This window comes from Malurus melanocephalus, unplaced genomic scaffold (assembly GCF_030028575.1).
Source record: "Malurus melanocephalus ecotype Western Australia unplaced genomic scaffold, MMel_1.1 scaffold_40, whole genome shotgun sequence".
Classification (NCBI taxonomy): Eukaryota; Metazoa; Chordata; class Aves; order Passeriformes; family Maluridae; genus Malurus; species Malurus melanocephalus.
The window spans coordinates 840,263-857,317 of record NW_026623272.1 but is presented as its reverse complement, the minus strand read 5'-3'; the positions used below and the strand labels follow the sequence as shown (position 1 = coordinate 857,317).

The 17,055-nt window shown below is 39.5% G+C and overlaps 2 protein-coding genes across 4 annotated transcripts in view; one reads left to right on the top strand and one right to left on the bottom strand.

The window, feature by feature from the left end:
* Positions 1 to 358: 358 nt before the first annotated feature.
* On the top strand, positions 359 to 6,826 carry SLC7A6OS (solute carrier family 7 member 6 opposite strand). Of its 2 annotated transcripts, none has more exons than XM_057364602.1 (5): positions 359 to 536; positions 1,287 to 1,664; positions 2,662 to 2,859; positions 3,728 to 3,851; positions 4,313 to 6,826. In XM_057364602.1, the coding sequence occupies exons 1-5, from the start codon at positions 399 to 401 to the stop codon at positions 4,432 to 4,434; spliced, it is 960 nt and encodes a 319-aa protein (XP_057220585.1). In that variant the 5' UTR covers positions 359 to 398; the 3' UTR covers positions 4,435 to 6,826. The 2 variants fall into 2 exon arrangements, with proteins under 2 accessions (XP_057220585.1, XP_057220584.1); XM_057364601.1 differs by having other exon boundaries at positions 2,659 to 2,859.
* SLC7A6 (solute carrier family 7 member 6) overlaps positions 2,857 to 17,055 on the bottom strand; it is a 27,799-nt gene continuing 13,600 nt past the window's right edge. The window contains exons 7-11 of one of the 2 annotated variants that reach the window (XM_057364598.1): positions 9,196 to 9,299; positions 8,523 to 8,619; positions 7,721 to 7,870; positions 6,851 to 7,034; positions 2,857 to 3,040 (exon numbers count right to left, since the gene is read on the bottom strand). In XM_057364598.1, coding sequence (XP_057220581.1) covers positions 2,931 to 3,040; positions 6,851 to 7,034; positions 7,721 to 7,870; positions 8,523 to 8,619; positions 9,196 to 9,299 — 645 coding nt within the window. In that variant the 3' untranslated portion in view covers positions 2,857 to 2,930. Of the gene's footprint in view, positions 3,041 to 5,680; positions 6,705 to 6,850; positions 7,035 to 7,720; positions 7,871 to 8,522; positions 8,620 to 9,195; positions 9,300 to 17,055 lie in introns of those variants that run through there. The other variant, XM_057364599.1, reaches the window with a different exon arrangement.

Sequence of the window (17,055 nt, the reverse complement as noted above, 5' to 3'; positions counted from 1 at the left end):
CCTCCCCGGAGGTGAGGCACGTCGGGCCGGGGGCGCCTCTCTCCCGAGTCCCCACACGCTGCCCGAGGGGGAACCTGCAAACCCCGCGCCGGGGCCGGGACAGGCCCGGCCCTTCCCCGCCTCAGGAACGAGCTGCGATGGGGGACGGCAGAATGTTCTCCGCCATCGGCTGCCTGTAACTAGCGCAGTGGGCCCGACAAGCCGCGGGCTCGTCCCTTCCTCAGAACCTCAGGCCGGCACCTCCACAAGCCGCATGTACCTTCCCCGGCCTCCGCGTGTGCCTTCCCGGCCGCCGCCGCCCCTGTCCCGGCGGGCCCGCCCCGCCGCCCGGCGCTCCCCGCGCGAGGTGTGGCTGTGGCTGTGGCTGTGGCAGCGCTCCCGCCCCTTCCCGCCGCGCCATGGCGGCCGTGCTGCGCGTCCAGCGGAAACGCGGCGGCCCCGAGCCGGCCGAGGCGCTGCTCCTGGCCTGCAAGCGGCGGCGGGCCGAGCCTGTGGAGACCAACCTCTTCAAGCTGGTGGCGACCGTGTCCTCCAAGGTACCGGGGCCGGGGCAGGCCGGGCCGGGCCAAGTGGGCCGGCCGGTGCTCCTGGAGGGGTTTGGAAGGCAGCGGCKCTCTCTGGGTGCTCCTCGCGTGTTTCAGGCTCCCCTGTGGATGCGGTGGTGTSGAGAGTAGCCCGGCCCCGGGCAGAGCCGTCCTGTGCCGGGAAGCGAGGGCACGGCGGCTCCTCCTGCGCTGTGACAGCCGCGGGCCCGGCAGGTCCACAGCCACAGTGACCACGGTGACACTCGCTTTTCTATGCTTGGAGACTGTTTTCCGCCTAGAAACTACAGAACAGGCAATAAGTGAAGGCTGAATTTCTGCTGTGTGAGATGCTGAAGCTCAGCCTACAAGGATAACCACTACCATCCAGCATTCAGCCTTTTATATTGAATAAGACTGGTCTGTCTTAGGAAACGGTCTTCATAGGACCCTAAAAAGGATATTATGCCCTAAGTTTAGGTCCACTGCAGTCTTCCAAAGGGGATGCATTTTTGTCCGGAGGGTTATTCTGTTCCACAAACTTATTTAAAAATCACACTGAATCAGTTTTAGGACTTTTGTTCTGCTTACTTCTCCTCATAAGAAGGGAGTATTATGATTGTTGTGTTGCTTAAAGCAACAGTAGAAGTCACTTGCCTATTTTTAGGAGTATTGGTACTGCAGTTCTTAATCCCTTCTAGGAAGAATATGACTTGTTTTGTTGACGGTGTCATATTCCTCCTCCTTTTTGTTCCTTTTCCCCAGAACGAACCAGTTCACAAGTACGTTAAAGATGCGATCACACGAGACAAGGCAGCTCAAAGYCTGCGCCCCTCTTTGGGAAGCACTCAGCGAATCCTGCAGGAACTCCGTTCTTCCAGGCAAGTGAAAAGGAAGGAGAACCGTTACCGTGTGATATCCAGCCATCGGCCAGACTGTACAGAAACAGCTGCACCTGCCACACGGGGCGAGGCTGCRCTCGATGGGGACAGGTCAGACTCTGGAGCACAGGAAGATGCTTCACMAGAGGAGAGCAATGCTGTCGATCAGAGTTCTGATGGCTGTGGGAAATTCCAGCTGTTTGATATTGTACAAGAAGAAGAGATGGTGGGAGACTCCAGCATAACCTCTGCAAACCCACAGGTCAGCCACGAACTTAACTAGTGAACTCAGTGTGCTTCAAGTACTTTGGTATCACTGTTGAGTGGTACACATGGGCAGACTGCTGTAGGAGTTTGCTTGCTTTGTAAGTATTCCACTGTTTAATGGGAGCCTTAACTAGATATTTGCAAGTTGGAATGTTTCGGAAAAAATGAAATTGAGATGGTATCAGAATTTTCCTCTTAAATTTTTTAGAACTAGCAGCAGGTGTTGAAAGCAAGAAGTAAGTTTTCTTCTTTGTTCTCCTAAGTATTAAAAGGAAAATGAACAGCAGGTCTGTAGCTGCTCCTCAGAACTAACTAGTTCAGGAGACACCACTGTGAATTGGACAAAAAGTTCTAGGAGTGAAAAGCTGGTGCAAAAAACTGCCTATGTACATCTCCAAGTGCAGGTCACTGAAGCAAATACATTGCAAATAATTAATTAGAGAGGCGAAAACATGAAATTTCTTCTATGCTAATGCTGAAGTAAGGAAACAAAAACTGTATCTGTAGGATCTGCCAGCCTTCTTCTGTTCACCTGTCACATTTCCATTGTTTCTCCTGCGCACTCTCTGTACCGTAACCTGTTTGCATATTATCCACACTACTCTCTGCACACATTCCCTGCAGTGCTGCAGGTGTAATGCTCTGCACAGCATGGGCTGTCTTAAAACTTGTCTTTTCAATCAGTGTGCCAGCAGAAAAAGGAGTCCTATGGAGCTGTCACATCCCTTTCAATAATTTCTAATTGAAATTATTAACTGGTCATGGTTTTCTTTTATTATCCGAATTATATACTACTGAAACATGYACAGTACTACAGTAAGTGGAAATTTTTGGTGTCTTTCTGTTCTAGGTTGCCAATATTCTAAAAGCATTGCAATGGAAAGTGTTTCAGATTTCAGCGTGGCATCCTTGGCTAGCTACAAAAAAAGCTGTTGGCTGTAAATAAGACTTTGCATGCCTATAGTGAAAATACCCTTTTTTTTCCTCAGCAGAAGACTGATCCAGATACAATTCTTTGCAATGCAGTAGAGATGATCCGTGAGCGTTTAAATCTTTCTGAAGACGGTAAAAAAGAACACGGTGACAAAGAAGATGAATATGTTTACGACATCTATTATAAGGAAACATCAGCCCCTGACTGGATTGAAAATATCCTTTCTGTACAGCCCTATAGAGAAGAATACGAATGGGTAAGGGTGTACAAAAAACAATCTTTCTTAAATACAAAGGTCACAAATAAAAGATGCTTTAAGTMCTACCATTAAAAGTTGCCATGCCAAGAAAGGTCCTGTAAGATGGATACTACATGTTTGCTCAGTGACTTCTTCATTAGGCCTTTTGTAACTGCCAGTCCCGTGTTCCTGCAGGTTACTGCTCAGGAAATCATGACAAAATGGAAGGGATAATGCTCATGTAATCAGAAGAACCCATCTGGTTTCAAACTGCAAATTAAATTTTGTTACACAAATGTAAACTGAAGCAATTAATATCTCGCTTGTGATTAGGAGGCAGCCATTAAAATGTCATTGTAAATGACTAAATGAGAACAAGAGCAAGGGGGGGACACAACTATTTTAGTATTTGAGGACTGTAATCTTCATATGAGTTTTTTTCGTAATAAATTGTTCTTCAGTGACTGTGGAATTAGGGAGTTTAATGTAAGCTTTAGTCTTGTGTTGCATAAATCCTGTGATCAGTAGACTTTTGTATTGGAAACTTGAAGCTACATTTTCTCTTCTTGAACTATTACACTATTGCTGAAGTGAGTAGGATTAAGTTAGACATTAACATTTAAATGCTGGCGTGGAACATACAAGTGTATGAGTTAAGGATGTATGAGTTAATTGATTTTTTTTCACCTATAGCAGATTTGAAATGTTATGGTGAATATAGTGATAACTCAAATTTTTGTGCAGTGTACCTTGTGTCACTGCAGAATTCCTTATGCCTGCCCTCCTGGCTCTTTCTGATCTGTGTAGTGTTGCACAGGGGGATGAAAACCCACAACATTCACTATAAATACAGACACTCAGCATTAYGGTTTGTGTTAACATGCAGGTAAATGATGATCCTGGTCCAGAAGAAGTGTATGAAGATGAAGATGATGAAAATGATGAAAATAACTGGCGTAATGACTATCCTGAAGAAGATGAATTTTTTCCTGAGGAAGATGGAGAAAAAGGTATGCCTTTTGTAAATGCTGTTTGCTTTCCTGCTGTGCACATGTACATTCCCTTTTTTACACGCTATCCATAAAAAAGCAACTTAACTGAGCATTGTTGGGGTAGCATTCTGCACTTATCATGGTGATATCTGTGTAGAGGAGGATTATCTTCCTTGGATTGAGAAGAGATACTGGTATTTTTKAAAAGACAAAATTGAGAAGTCAAATTGAAGCTGCTGCAATTGCAAAGGTTTCCTGGCTTAGAGAAGGAATCCATGACTTGGGTCCATATACTTGTGAAACMTTGCTTCTGCCTTCTTAAGTCCCTAAGCCAGAGTACTTCAAACACAATTCAAACCTCTCCTTGTACAGAAGTTGTTTGGACTTCATTTGTTTCTCAAGAAGCTTAAACTAGTCTGATTAGCTTAATTATTCAAATAAAAAGAGGGATAATCTAAAATTTGATGCTTTCCTTATAGACTCTGATGAGAGCTTCAGTGATGAGGAACAATGTTACAGGAGAAGAACATGGGACAAATACCGACAGGAAATTTTGCAGGAATTCGGATACGATGAGATTGAAGATTTAGGTTCTGACTAACAGCCTGTTCGTGGAGATGAAATGCACACTGAAGGTGGAATTCTGCTGCTGTAGGAGAATGTACTCGGAGCAGCCAACTTCAGCTGGTGGATATTAAAACAGTTGGGTAGGAGTATGGCCACTTGACAACACAAATTTTGTTCCAGCCATAAGATGCTGTATGCTTTAAAATACAGTTTTCTGCCCATTGCGTGTGTTGAGGTTCTGAAGGGACTTTTAATTTTTTTTTTCCCCCAAAGCTGCATGCCCAAGAGTTTGTACCTGTAGCAAATGTACCTCCACATATATGGGGATACTGTTGGCAACAGCCCTTCTAGTCATGACTAATGTGTCAAGTTTCACAAGAAGRTCAAAGTGTCTGCCTTGATGCCCAGTAGAGGTCCTGGGAAAAGGCAGCCTATCTTAGTGGTTTCTACTTCATTTGTTCCTAAGTGTCAAGTGACTTTCTTCACAAGTGTTTGAGCATATGAAATGCCTTGTCCATGACTCTCCACAGTCTACTGTTGGAATAGAACAATGTGCATTTAAATTGTAAATAAAAGGGGTTTTTATCAAGTTTTCTTTACTCATTTAAAGATCAATGAAGTTGGTACAGCTGAATCCAGGTCACCGTTTTAATTTGCATTCATACATCTTTAAAACAATTCCATCATACCTGTTCAGACACGCAGAATATTTCAGTACTGTCCTACTTGATATAAAGAATACCTAATTGGATTAGCTGTTACCTGCTCAAGATCATTTATGAACTCTAGGTTGCAGCAGTGACTTAGGCCAATTAGTTCTGACTGGTAATGGCAAAGTAGTGGAGGCAAAATACTTGGTTTTGTTTGTTTCAGAGAAAGGTTAATATCCAGTGCAAATGTCCAGATATCCCCACTATTACTCAAGTCACTGATGCAACTTTGGYGTACCATTTGAAGAATGTATGGCTTCAGCCATAATCTTGTAATTACAAGATTTAGTTCARCTGAAATGCACAAAACCCCATGTGGCCAAACTCAGGTCAAGTGAGATAGACATCCTGAACTAAGGTAAAAATTCCAGGTATGCTTTTCAAGTACATCTCACTTTACTTGCCAAACAGGCTGACTTCTTGYTGCCTTTTGCTGCACCAAAATTTAGTGTCCTGATTTTAGGCTTACAGCTTTSGAATTACAAAGACTACAAATCAGCATGTTTGTGCTGCAACAGTATTTTTTACTTTTCTTTTCTTCTACTACTTCTTCTTCTACTTCTTCTTCTACTAGCTTTTCTTCCTGCTAGTCAGCTTTCAAGCTGCTGCCACAGGGATTTCTGTGAGGTTTTGGATGGTTATTTTCTAGTGAACAGTACTGAAATTTACAAAGGGAATTTTCTGACTGCTGAGCTAACTCGGGCTAAGGTGTGTTCACTGAAACAGTTCAAAAATAAATGATTACAGGCTTCAAACTGAACATTTTAATTTTGGAAATTTTATAAAACCTAGCAGAAATTGGCAAAGTACTAACAAGTTAACAAGAAAAAAAAATCATCAACTATAAATCAAATCTTTAGTGACCAGGTGTTTTGCTGATTAGATCCTAGCTACAGTCAGAAACATTTCTATGTACCATACAGAATAAAATCCTCAAAGGGGAAAGGTTGGTTCAGTCTTTAAATAATGGAGAACTTCATTAGTTTTTCTGCTCCTAATGATAAATTAGGTCGTTTTTTGTGASCAGTTGTCTTCTGGGATAAGAACTGAGTGCAGAACTGAGATAGCACAGCAAATCATTTCATGCAAACATCCATCAGAATTAAGCTGGAAGTGACTTGGTCTTTGGAGTCAAAGTGGGTTTTAGTCTAACTTAATAATGCATTACTTTACCATCTGGTTCTGCAAAAATCTAATTTGATCTGTTAGCTCTTATCATTTTCATACCAATTCTGAAGAAGAAACAGTATTGACACACAGCTTGTGTGAGTAGGTAATGAGTAGGTAATCATTATCCAATGAAAACATGCCACAGTTTAGGGGCATGACCCAAGGACACGATCTATGTTGGAATCCATCTGCAAGGAAGAACATTTTCAGCATTTCTGGAAGACCATCGAAAAGAGTTTTCCTGTGTCTTCCAGTTCTACCTCTTTTCTTTTCTTTTGGTTTTGTAATTGCTTTGTCCTCCCTCCTGCTTCTTGTAATAGCTTTAAACTTTAGTTGGATTTGATTTCTAAATTAATTTCTTCATTTGGGTCCATCTCTGTTAAAACACAGTAACAGAGCAGCTGCATGTTTCGTGTGATGACACCTGCACAGGAAATGGGAGATAGATCAGAACAAGAGCCACCTATCTCAGCTGGGGCCAGCTCACCACAACCCGTTCCATCAACACGCCATGAGTCACCTATTTACTCTTCTTTCCTAACGACATCTCCAGCTAACAAAGAAACTTACCCATAATCTTGTTAATAAATTGAGGTCTYCTTGATGCAGGTAAATAGACTCCCAAGAAATAGAATGGAATTCCAGATAAAGCAATGGCAACTCCAATCATTGAATTTACAAAGTCAGTAATGAGTGGCACTACCACCAGAAATACTGTGCATATACAGAATATTATTGGGAAAGCCAGACTCAGCTGCAGACAGAAAAAACAAAACACAATGTTAATAAAATATTCATTGTCTACAGTTCCAAACATTATGACACAAACTTTTCTCTCTGAAACCCACTTTGTGAAATTATCTGCTCTTCCTCTCATATATCTGGCTATTTAGGACCATAAGCAAATTGAAGAATGATTCTTCACAGACCTGTTGCTAAAAATTGAAAAATAATCAAGTATGGTAACTGCTGTGCTGAAAGAAAGTGCATAGTGACATGAAGTGTTTTTAGATAAAACCAGTAAAACTTGGGAAACGAGAATTAGTGATATTTTGGAATAGAATATGAACTTMAAGTATGAGAAGGTTCATTAGAGGATCAGGTATCATTGGAGCTAAATGCGATCTACAGACTGAATGACCTAACCCAAGCATTCCCAATCAGATTTCTACTGCAAGATAAAAGGTTAACTGTATGTTAGCCTGTTGAGACACTCTCCAGTGGGCAGACAGAAGGAATACTGATTAAACTAGCATATAATAATAGAGTATACTATTGCAACAATCTCATTCTTACCTAGCAGATAAACTGACTTTCATGGTACATCAAATGAAAACCATGCTTTATGTCCTGACTTAACATGTAAGGTCCAGATTTTAGACAATACTTGTTTATTATATGGAAAGCAGGGATTTTAAACAATTGTGTAGGAAGTATTACCTTAAGAGGTCTGGGCCGATCTGGTTCTTTCCACCGTAGATACAACTGCCCAGCAATAGACAGACCAACAAAAAACCAGTAACTGAAGCTAAAGTAATTAATAAGCTGGAAGACATCTTCCACGGCGAGGTAAATAAGGGTCATAAAACACTGTCAGAAAAGAACAGGAGTGAAAATGTAAAACCAGAAGTTTGAAACTTATTTATGTTACTTTTTGCCTTTAACGAACACCTTATACTCTTTGATGTTTGGTATCATTTTATACTTCAAAAAATCACTCTCAGCAATCACCTTGATGACAGTATATTTTAAGTTGTCTCTTGTGATTTAAGTTTTCCTTTAAATAATTGATATTCATGTTCTGAAGAAGTTGTCTTAATTCACTGACTGGATCTTAATAAATTACATTGTGCATCAGGGGACTGGGTTTCTCAGAGCTGCATTTAGATGCAATAAGGATCTGAGAGAAGCACTTTGGGTTATAGAAATTATTTATTCTTGAGCAGCAGAAATCTTTTAGATGCAATATCAGTTATTAGTTGCTGTTTCAATTGGCTGAAAATGCAATCCATGGCATACAGAACACATTTCTTAAGGCATAGTCTTCTGCTAAATTGATGTTCTAATTTCAGCATGAAATAGAATATGTACACAGATTACTTCTTTTATACTTTTCTCGTGTTATTTTTTATACATATATATTTGTGTACATTTTTCTACCCCTGTGTTGAAGCTCCATTTTGAGGGAAGCTGTGCTGTGTGTCTCATCTAATCAGTTGAAAGAAAAGCAATAACAACTTGCATTGAAGAGCAGTGCTGGCACAGGTGTGAACCTCTTTATGTGGATCATCGACAGCAGATCAGGAAGGTGACCTTCCCGAGATCCGACAAAAAACAGCCTGAAAAAAGGCAGTAAGAAAAGGCTTGTTAAGGCCATAGGCAAGAGAGAATGAATCTAAATGTAAAATGTAAATGTAAAACTTTTGCTAGTTACATTCACAATCAGTACTGAAAGAAAAAGTTGTACACTGTATCCTAAACTTTCTGACTGCAGGTTCATAGCAGTAGCAAGTTTTTAGGATATTCCAGGTACAAAGTTTTAAAATACTGATTTTAAAAGGTCAGTAAGTCTCAGGTAAATACATTTGAAAACAAGAACTTGCTAGAATTATACTATCAAGTAATATGCAAGGTAATGCAAATAATCAGAAGGCCTGAGGACTCACCACACAGACAAAATTATTTTGATCTTTAATTGTGCACTGCCTACACTCAGGAATGCTTTGGGAAAGCAAGGCAGTGTTAAGGGTGTGTGTACACACACACACAGAGGTTTATTTAGATCTGTTGTTTTCTTATGGCTATTCCTTATAGCTTCAGTTACAAAAGTATTTTTGCCACTCTCAGATCAGTGTTAACAGTAACATGTAAAAAGACTCACGAACATTTGCCAAACTGAAAGAGAGATGCGCTACCTTGATGATGCTAAAATTGAGGCATTAAGTCCACCAAAACAAGAAAAGGCGACAGCAATGGGAATTGTCCAGCTGAGGACACCAAATACCTGGTCAGCAAATGTCTGATGAAAGGGAAAAGAAAACGAAACATGAAAATATCTGCAAAAAAGAATATGTAAAACATGACATCAGAGCTTTTGTAATATATTAGTATGGAAAAAATAATATAGTAATATAGTAGGTATAGTCCATAATACAGCACAAAGAACCATATAGCTTTCTTACTTATTTATGGATTCTAAATAAGCACAAACTTCTTTAGCTGAGCATCTGAAGTCATATTTTCTGCTCACAAAAATAATGCTCACAAAGGAAAACAAAATGTTTTGAGTTTTCTTACCAATCCTACTATATTTTATTATCTAACTGACCCACAGAACTCATGTGAACATTCTCCAGATTACTGAAAATGAGAAGTGCCATATTGCAGTGGGTGAACACAGCCAACATCATGACTACAGTTTATAGTCACTATTCTAGGCATGTATTTCATTTTCCTTCTTTTGCAATTTACTAAGCAACACATTTTCCTTTAGCTCCACCTCAGGGCAGGGTCTCAGGGCTCTACTCTCATAACTTTGCAAATGACCGAGCAAGTGATCTTATCAGCAGTCATTTGTTAATGTTGCTAGAAAGTACTGCAAGTAACTGTGGTGACTGTCCATGGTAGAGCTTTGAAACCAAGAAGTCAGGAGCATTAAAGTTTCACAGCAAGTGGTAAGAGGCACTGACTGCCAGTGATCTGGGTCTATAACAGAAATGGGTAATAATTTGCAACATACTGTCCTGGTCTATTCTGTTCAGCCTCCTGGACAGAGAAAAAAGGGAGAGAGATGTAGAGCATCAGACAACACATGAAAAATGAAGAAATTCAACTCRTGAAGACTGATGGGTATTCTAACTCCCATCTTGGTTCTGAGCATTGTACATATCTGGACATTAGCATTTGTGTGAAGGTAGGGAGACACCCCTCGTGCTGTGTTCAGAGGACATGGGTAGAAGCCTTCCCACCTATCCCAATTCTACCTACTGATGACAAAATCCCATCCATGATTTCTTTTACAGAAGCAAACTAACTTTTCTTTTTGCTGAGCAAAAGAATCACGTCTACATTACACAGGATGAAGTCACTATTTATCAAAACAGAAAGGTACATTCTTATGTGTAAGTAGTAGTCAAGCAAACAACAAAGATTTGAACATTCTACACCTTAGCAAGTAGCACTAATTGAAACTTTTTATGAACCTTTCTCTAAATCACTTTATCTCTCTCTTGCTTTATCARCTTCAAGACACTCAGCAATAAAAAGCATATACAGTAGATTAGCTTTCTGCAGGTTTGTCTATTGTAAGAATTTTCGTCCGTTTTACTATTTGAGTATTTTGAAACAACTCATCCTTGACCTCCCCTTCAAAGCACTGGTCTTCATCATATCATTTATGAGTTAAGGAGCTCAATCAAAGGTAATTAATATTCAGAACTGGCCTTTATTGTACCATATAAAAATWTCTAGATTTAAAAGTGGTCAAATTTTAATTACTCCAGGAACAAGATCGTCAAGACCAGTGCATTATGATCTATCTCCTTAGCGTTTCTGTAGGTAAAAAAAAGCCTAAATGACTTAGCTTAGTTTTGACGTTTTTTATGTTACACGAGTGCTTGATTTTCATGGGACAAAACCCTTTATATATATGTACATATATGTATGTAATGTCATTCTCTAAACCACAAGATGCTGAGAAATTCACTGACATAAATCAAAGCTTGGCCAGCTAAAGTTTCCTGTTCTTTCCCCCACTGATAAAGTGCTTTATCCAGTACATTATCCAGATTACAGCTCAGAATCCAACTCTGCTGTGTACCATCATTAACGCTAAAAGGCAAAATATATTCCATCCTTTTGTGTAATTTAGTTAAGCCTCAAAGGCAGCCACAATTTCCTGCTGCTAAAGGACAATGCAACACCACGTAATCACTTCCATGGAAACCCTGCCTAATGGTTCAAAGTCAATGATTCAACTGTGTCACCCTGGTTCTCTGAAAGGCACTTCTTTTCTGAGCTCTTTTAGTTTATCCATCTTAGCAYAGCTTCCCTCAAAATGGAGCTTCAGCATAGGGGTGGAAAAATACACTGAGACCTACAGATACTGTAAAAAATAACATGAGAAAAGTCAAATTGACATYATTGTATCTAAAAGATTTCTGCTGCTCAGGAAGAAATAATTTCTAGAACCCAAAGTGCTTCTCTCAGATCCTTATTGCATCTAAATGAAGCTCTGAGAAACCAAGTCTCCTGAAACAGAATGTAATTTATTGTGATCCAGTCAATGAATTAAGACAACTCCTCCAGAACAAGAATGAGGACAAGATGAAAATTCTAATATGCATTTGTTGTAATATTTTAAAGSAATGTTTAAACCTGAACTGCTGATTTCTGAAGCCAAACAGCACCTGAAATTACCAGGCACAAAGCTCCTAGAAGACTTTTTGGTTTTATATATTAAGATACAGAATAAGATGTTAGAGAATTAAGATRTTTAGTAAAACTGCCCAAAGGATAAGCATTTAGATAAGTAACATTAGCAGCYGAAGCTAAAGAGAGAGAAAGCCTATGAATGTAATCTTAYTCTGACTGAAGGAAGCAAATTAGCTAATATCATTTGGAAAAATTTTTTCTCCCAAAAGATGTTTTTTTGCAAGCATTTTTCATTTCCTTTTGAAACATCTGGTAACRGGCCAGTGTGAATGACAGGTACAGGACTAACTCAAAGGTTATTTCCATCCTGTGATTTACATCCAATTTTTCTAAGATATGCTAATGTTGTTTCACACGTCTTGGCAAACCACAATCATTCATATGAGCAGTAAAAACCACAAACCATATACAGATCAAAATGCTACAGATCCAATGTATTCTGCATGTTCTACAACAACTATTGATTCAGCCTAAAGCCTAAATAAGTAATTTCCCTAGATCTGTACAAGTCAGRCTCTTCAAGAGAAAGAGTAATGTAGTGACAACCTCTACCTAACACTCTCATTTCCAATGGACTTTCTAACGCTGCAGTTGGGATTCCAGACAGAGCAACGGGTGGAGAAACTTCAAGAGCTAAACTTTTCCCTAAGTGAGCTAATGCAAAAAAGTATTTTAATTGAGAATCATCTAAAAAAAGTTCAGCTTGGTTTGCCAAGTAGATCTGCCTGCAAAATGATCTTTCAGCAAAATAAAACTGAAAGGTATCAAAGTCTGGCTAATCTGTCTAGTGATAATAATCAGCTTAATATGACAGTAAAGACCCACGACCCTTATGCAGGTGTTTTCTCTCACGGTTTCACCCTCATTTATGACAAAAAATCAGCCAAGTTCATTACTACTACTCAGACAYTTGAGTACAAATTTATAAATCCTTCAATGCTCTACTTTCAACAGATGCCAAGAAATGACTTCTCTGAATCCCAGCTATGGTCTCTTGTAAACAAAGACAAACCCAAAGATCTCCATAGCGTTTCTTGCTGAAAGAGCTACTGAAGTGTAAGTAAAACCAGCAACAATAAACATTCACTCTGTGCATATCAGAAGATTATTTTGCAAAAGAAGGAAGGGCAGAGAAAAGTGCCACTCACTATCAAGTTATCAAGCACACACACTGTATCAAGAAGGGAAGCAGAGGAGAAGAGAGAAGAGTTACTGGTTACTGTTTTCTGCTAAAACCACAATTGTACAGTCATGGATCCTTCACAAATGAGCCAGACCTGGGCTCTGAGCTTTAGCTCTTCACCAATTCCGTTTCAATTACCAGTACTTTTGGGAGTTGTGAAGTGCATTTATAAAAACAAATGAGCTGGAAATGGGGGGAAGAATGAAGCATTCATAAAGGTATGTGGAGGATGACACAGGAGCCTACCTGGAGGCAGCTATAAGCAGAAACATTTAGTCCACCATAACAGGAGAAAGACACCACTGTGGTTATGGATATCATCTCAGCGCTCCTCTGAGAGAGTCTAAAGAGCAAGAAGGATCAACAGATTAAATTGTCATCTCTGCTATTGTCTGACAAATTCAGTAGTCCAGACTTGAATGATAACTGTTTCTAACAGCYTGGAARCAGAATWTTCAGGGGCTGATTACAGATAAAGTTCTTTTATGCTCTTCTATCCATTGGATATGTAAGGTATACATAGATACATGCACACTGTAGGATGTGCACCTGGAATTGTTCCCCTTAATTTTGATTTTTTTTTTTTTTCAAACCATCATAAGGGAACACTAATGAAAGAAGAGGCTTCCAGCCATGCAMTTCTCAACTGAACTGCCCTTATTTCATCATGACTAAAATGTTACATTACTCCCAGAAGAATGGTCAAAAACTGAATTACAGTTTTGTTTCCAGGCATGAATAACTGATTAAACTAGATTTTATTTTTATCTTGGGTTAGTTTGATCTCATGATCATCAGCTGTTAACTTGTGAATGATTTGCAAGAACACTTTTTTGTCCTTTAAAGGTCCAAACAACAGTTCTATACAAACAGGCTGAACTAAAAGCAGCAGAAATCCCCCACATCCAGAGCTGCCACAACAAAATACACAGGATACTGCCTYACACTCAGTAATTCAGGCACACAGTGAGTAACAAGATTCACATTCATGTTACAAATCACAGGATAAGAACTGTTTCATCAAACTTAGCTGCACACAAGAAGTGCACTTAGAGACACACAAGAAATGTCAGACTACACTGAGAGTGGATGAAGCTACAGGCACATGCTAGGCTGACAAAGCATGGATTGGAGGGATAAATGCAAAGGGAATGTTGTCTAACATGAATGAGAAACTTATACAAAAAAATACTATAAGGAAAGTTTAAAAAGCATCTACAGAGCCTCTTCATGTAACTCTCTTCAAGATCCCATTGGCCAGGAGCTTTTTCAGGCTCAATTCTATAACAATCTTATCCTGAAAATCATACAGAGCAGTAGAGGGATTTATATATAGATATATATATACATATATTAGCCATCTGACTGATGTTTTGGAAGAACAATTAATTCTGCTTTGATGTTTCCCTTGAGGCAAAGTATAAATACATTTACACATTACAGGAAAATCTGGCAGTCAGAACTACAGTACGTTTTCTCTATTTTGAGCTTCTGAGGCCTCTAAGGTGCTATTTCCTAACAGAAACAATTTTCCTGATTTATGGCAATCAGGAAGCTGCACATAGAAAYAAAGCCACTGAGCAGATGAAGTTTTCTCCACTGCCATACATTACATTGTCAGGACACTGTATAACATCTCTCCCCATCAACCAAATTACATTTAATGTCACATATACCGAAGAMGGAGTGCACATCAACCAAAAACAGTTAGAAAATTGTAAAGGAGCAAAAGAAAGTTATTTAAATGTTGGTGTTTCTTGTAATTCTCATGTCAATCACCAAGCTGTTGATCAATTCTACTCATGCTCTCCTTGTATTATAGGCAAGGCCCTTACTGAGAAGAAGGTACCCATGCAGTGCAAGGTCCAGCACAAAATTCCTGCTTCACTTTTAGGTCACTGAATACAATCACACAGTAAGAGAAATCAGTACTTCTCRGCTGCATTAATATATGGCATTCCTATTGAATTGAAGATGTCTCTGTACATCCCACAGTAAAATTTCCAATGTCAGCTCCAATAGTAAAACAGTTCCACTTGTATTTTTCATGGAGGTAAAACAGTTCCATTTATATTTCCGTGGCAGTGTCGAAGATATTTGATCCAAACCTTCGCAGGTGTTTATCCTGTACTTAGCATTTCTAATGGCTAGCTAGCTGAACAAGAGTTCAGTGTGCTCCCAGTCTCTTACCTGGATCAAATTGAAGATATTACTTAGCTTGGGACTCCAAGGCCAGAGAACTTCCATGGAACTGGGATCGGAAGTGCTGTACTGGCAGTGAATTACAACCAGCTCCCAGAAAGAAGGCAAATGACTCATTGAACAGCTCTCCCTCTAAAGGCAACTGGCTGCCCCTAATGAAGAATTGTTCATTTGTCAGGTATGGAATGTGCACTTTATCCAAAGAAACCTTACTGAGAAGTGCCAGTGCAAGCAAAGAATAGGAACATGACACTGATGGCTAAGGACAAGCAGATTTTTCTCTTTAGAAAAATAGCCAGTGAAGCCAATGAGGGAAGTAATATCCAAAAGGTCTACGAAGAACTTAAAAATTTCTATCTGAATTCAGTCAGAAAAAGAGACTCAACATTTATTAGACTATACACCAAAGAAGAATAAAACAGCAAAACACATGGGCCTCCCACATTCCAGTTATTGAGGGAGCATGGCAAAGCAAAGCAAGTCTGCTCTAGAACACAAGAGCACCAGAGTGAATTGATTGATCTACACTGGACTCACAAGATGGCATTCAAAGATGCAACCGAAGTTGTCCTCTTTAGCCTCAGTTTACTGACAAARTTGTACAGCTCCAAGATGTCTATGCAGGACAACTGTTTCTTTCGAACACTTTAGCTCTTCCAAGTAAAAGAAGTGAGCTGTCAAATATCACCTACTCAATGAACTCAATCAAAAACCATAGACATGGCCAAACACAGGAAGAAGGCAGCAAGCCCTGCACTGGCAGCCAGTGTTTCCCGTTAGCAGATAAAACCGCGCAGAAAGTACTTGTGGAGCCAGCTGCCACCTTCACAAACAAGACACAATAGTAGTCTCAAACAACAAAAAAACGGCTGTTCAGTGAAAGGTGAGAAAAAGAGTCTGCTTTTCTTTGTGTTCCTGCTTCACAGTAACTTTCATATGCATAAAATATAACAGCAAAGATTGTCATGGTTTGCATAACAGAAGGCAAATGTGAAAGTCTGACAGGAATCATTGAAAAAGTGAGTGATTTGATGACCAGCAACCATCTGAAGAGCATCTGCAGAACTTTTAAAGTAGCTGTTGCTGTATTAGTTAAATTTCTTCAACAAAAAAGCTTTAAAAAATTAGTTTCTTAGCCTCAGCACTGGGGCTATACCACAATGAAGTCTTAAAAGGAAGACATTTTACCTATTTTTTTCCCATATAATCCCTTGGTATGATATCTTTTGCCTCACAGTCACCAAGAAAAAGAACACACAAGGTGATGTGGAAAGATACACTCATACTTCTTTTACTCAGAACTTTTAGTCTATTCAGAAACCAGAAATAGTTTCACCCCACCCCTTTACAGCWCAAAGCCTCTTCACTGAAAAGGAGAAAGCTACTCCATTCCTTGTCAAATAGCAACAGGGAAAAATTAAATTTAACTGCTGCTTTACTACAAAAAAAGACTCTAAAATGCAGCAATATTAGTACCATGTTTCTTTAAAAATYCATTAATGTAATTTTCACCCTACACCAACCTCCACCAACTACATAAAGGGCAGTAATCCATAAGTAATCCATAACTTGTATCACGTGTAGAATATGTCAGCAGGTGAAAGTGGCTCAGWTTCATCAGATTAGTTTTTTTGAATAGTTTAATTCTCACCTCCTTTCTTTATTCATCCACTGAATACAATGCYCTAAGCCTTCTTAAAAGATTCCATTGAGGATAAAACTCTTCCACMACCCAGAGAAAACTCACCATAAAGATTTTTACATTTTTGTATTATAGGAGGCTTTTCAAATACAGTCGCTAGCTCTTTTTCCTCCCCTGAATTAAGTATTTGAACTTGAACTGCAAGTGCACTTTTAAAGCAGTTCTCAAAATTAATGCCCCTTACTGCTTTTTGGTCCACAGCGTTTAGCTTCAGCAAAGTCTTTATAAAATCATAGCAATTTAGGCCTGAGCTTC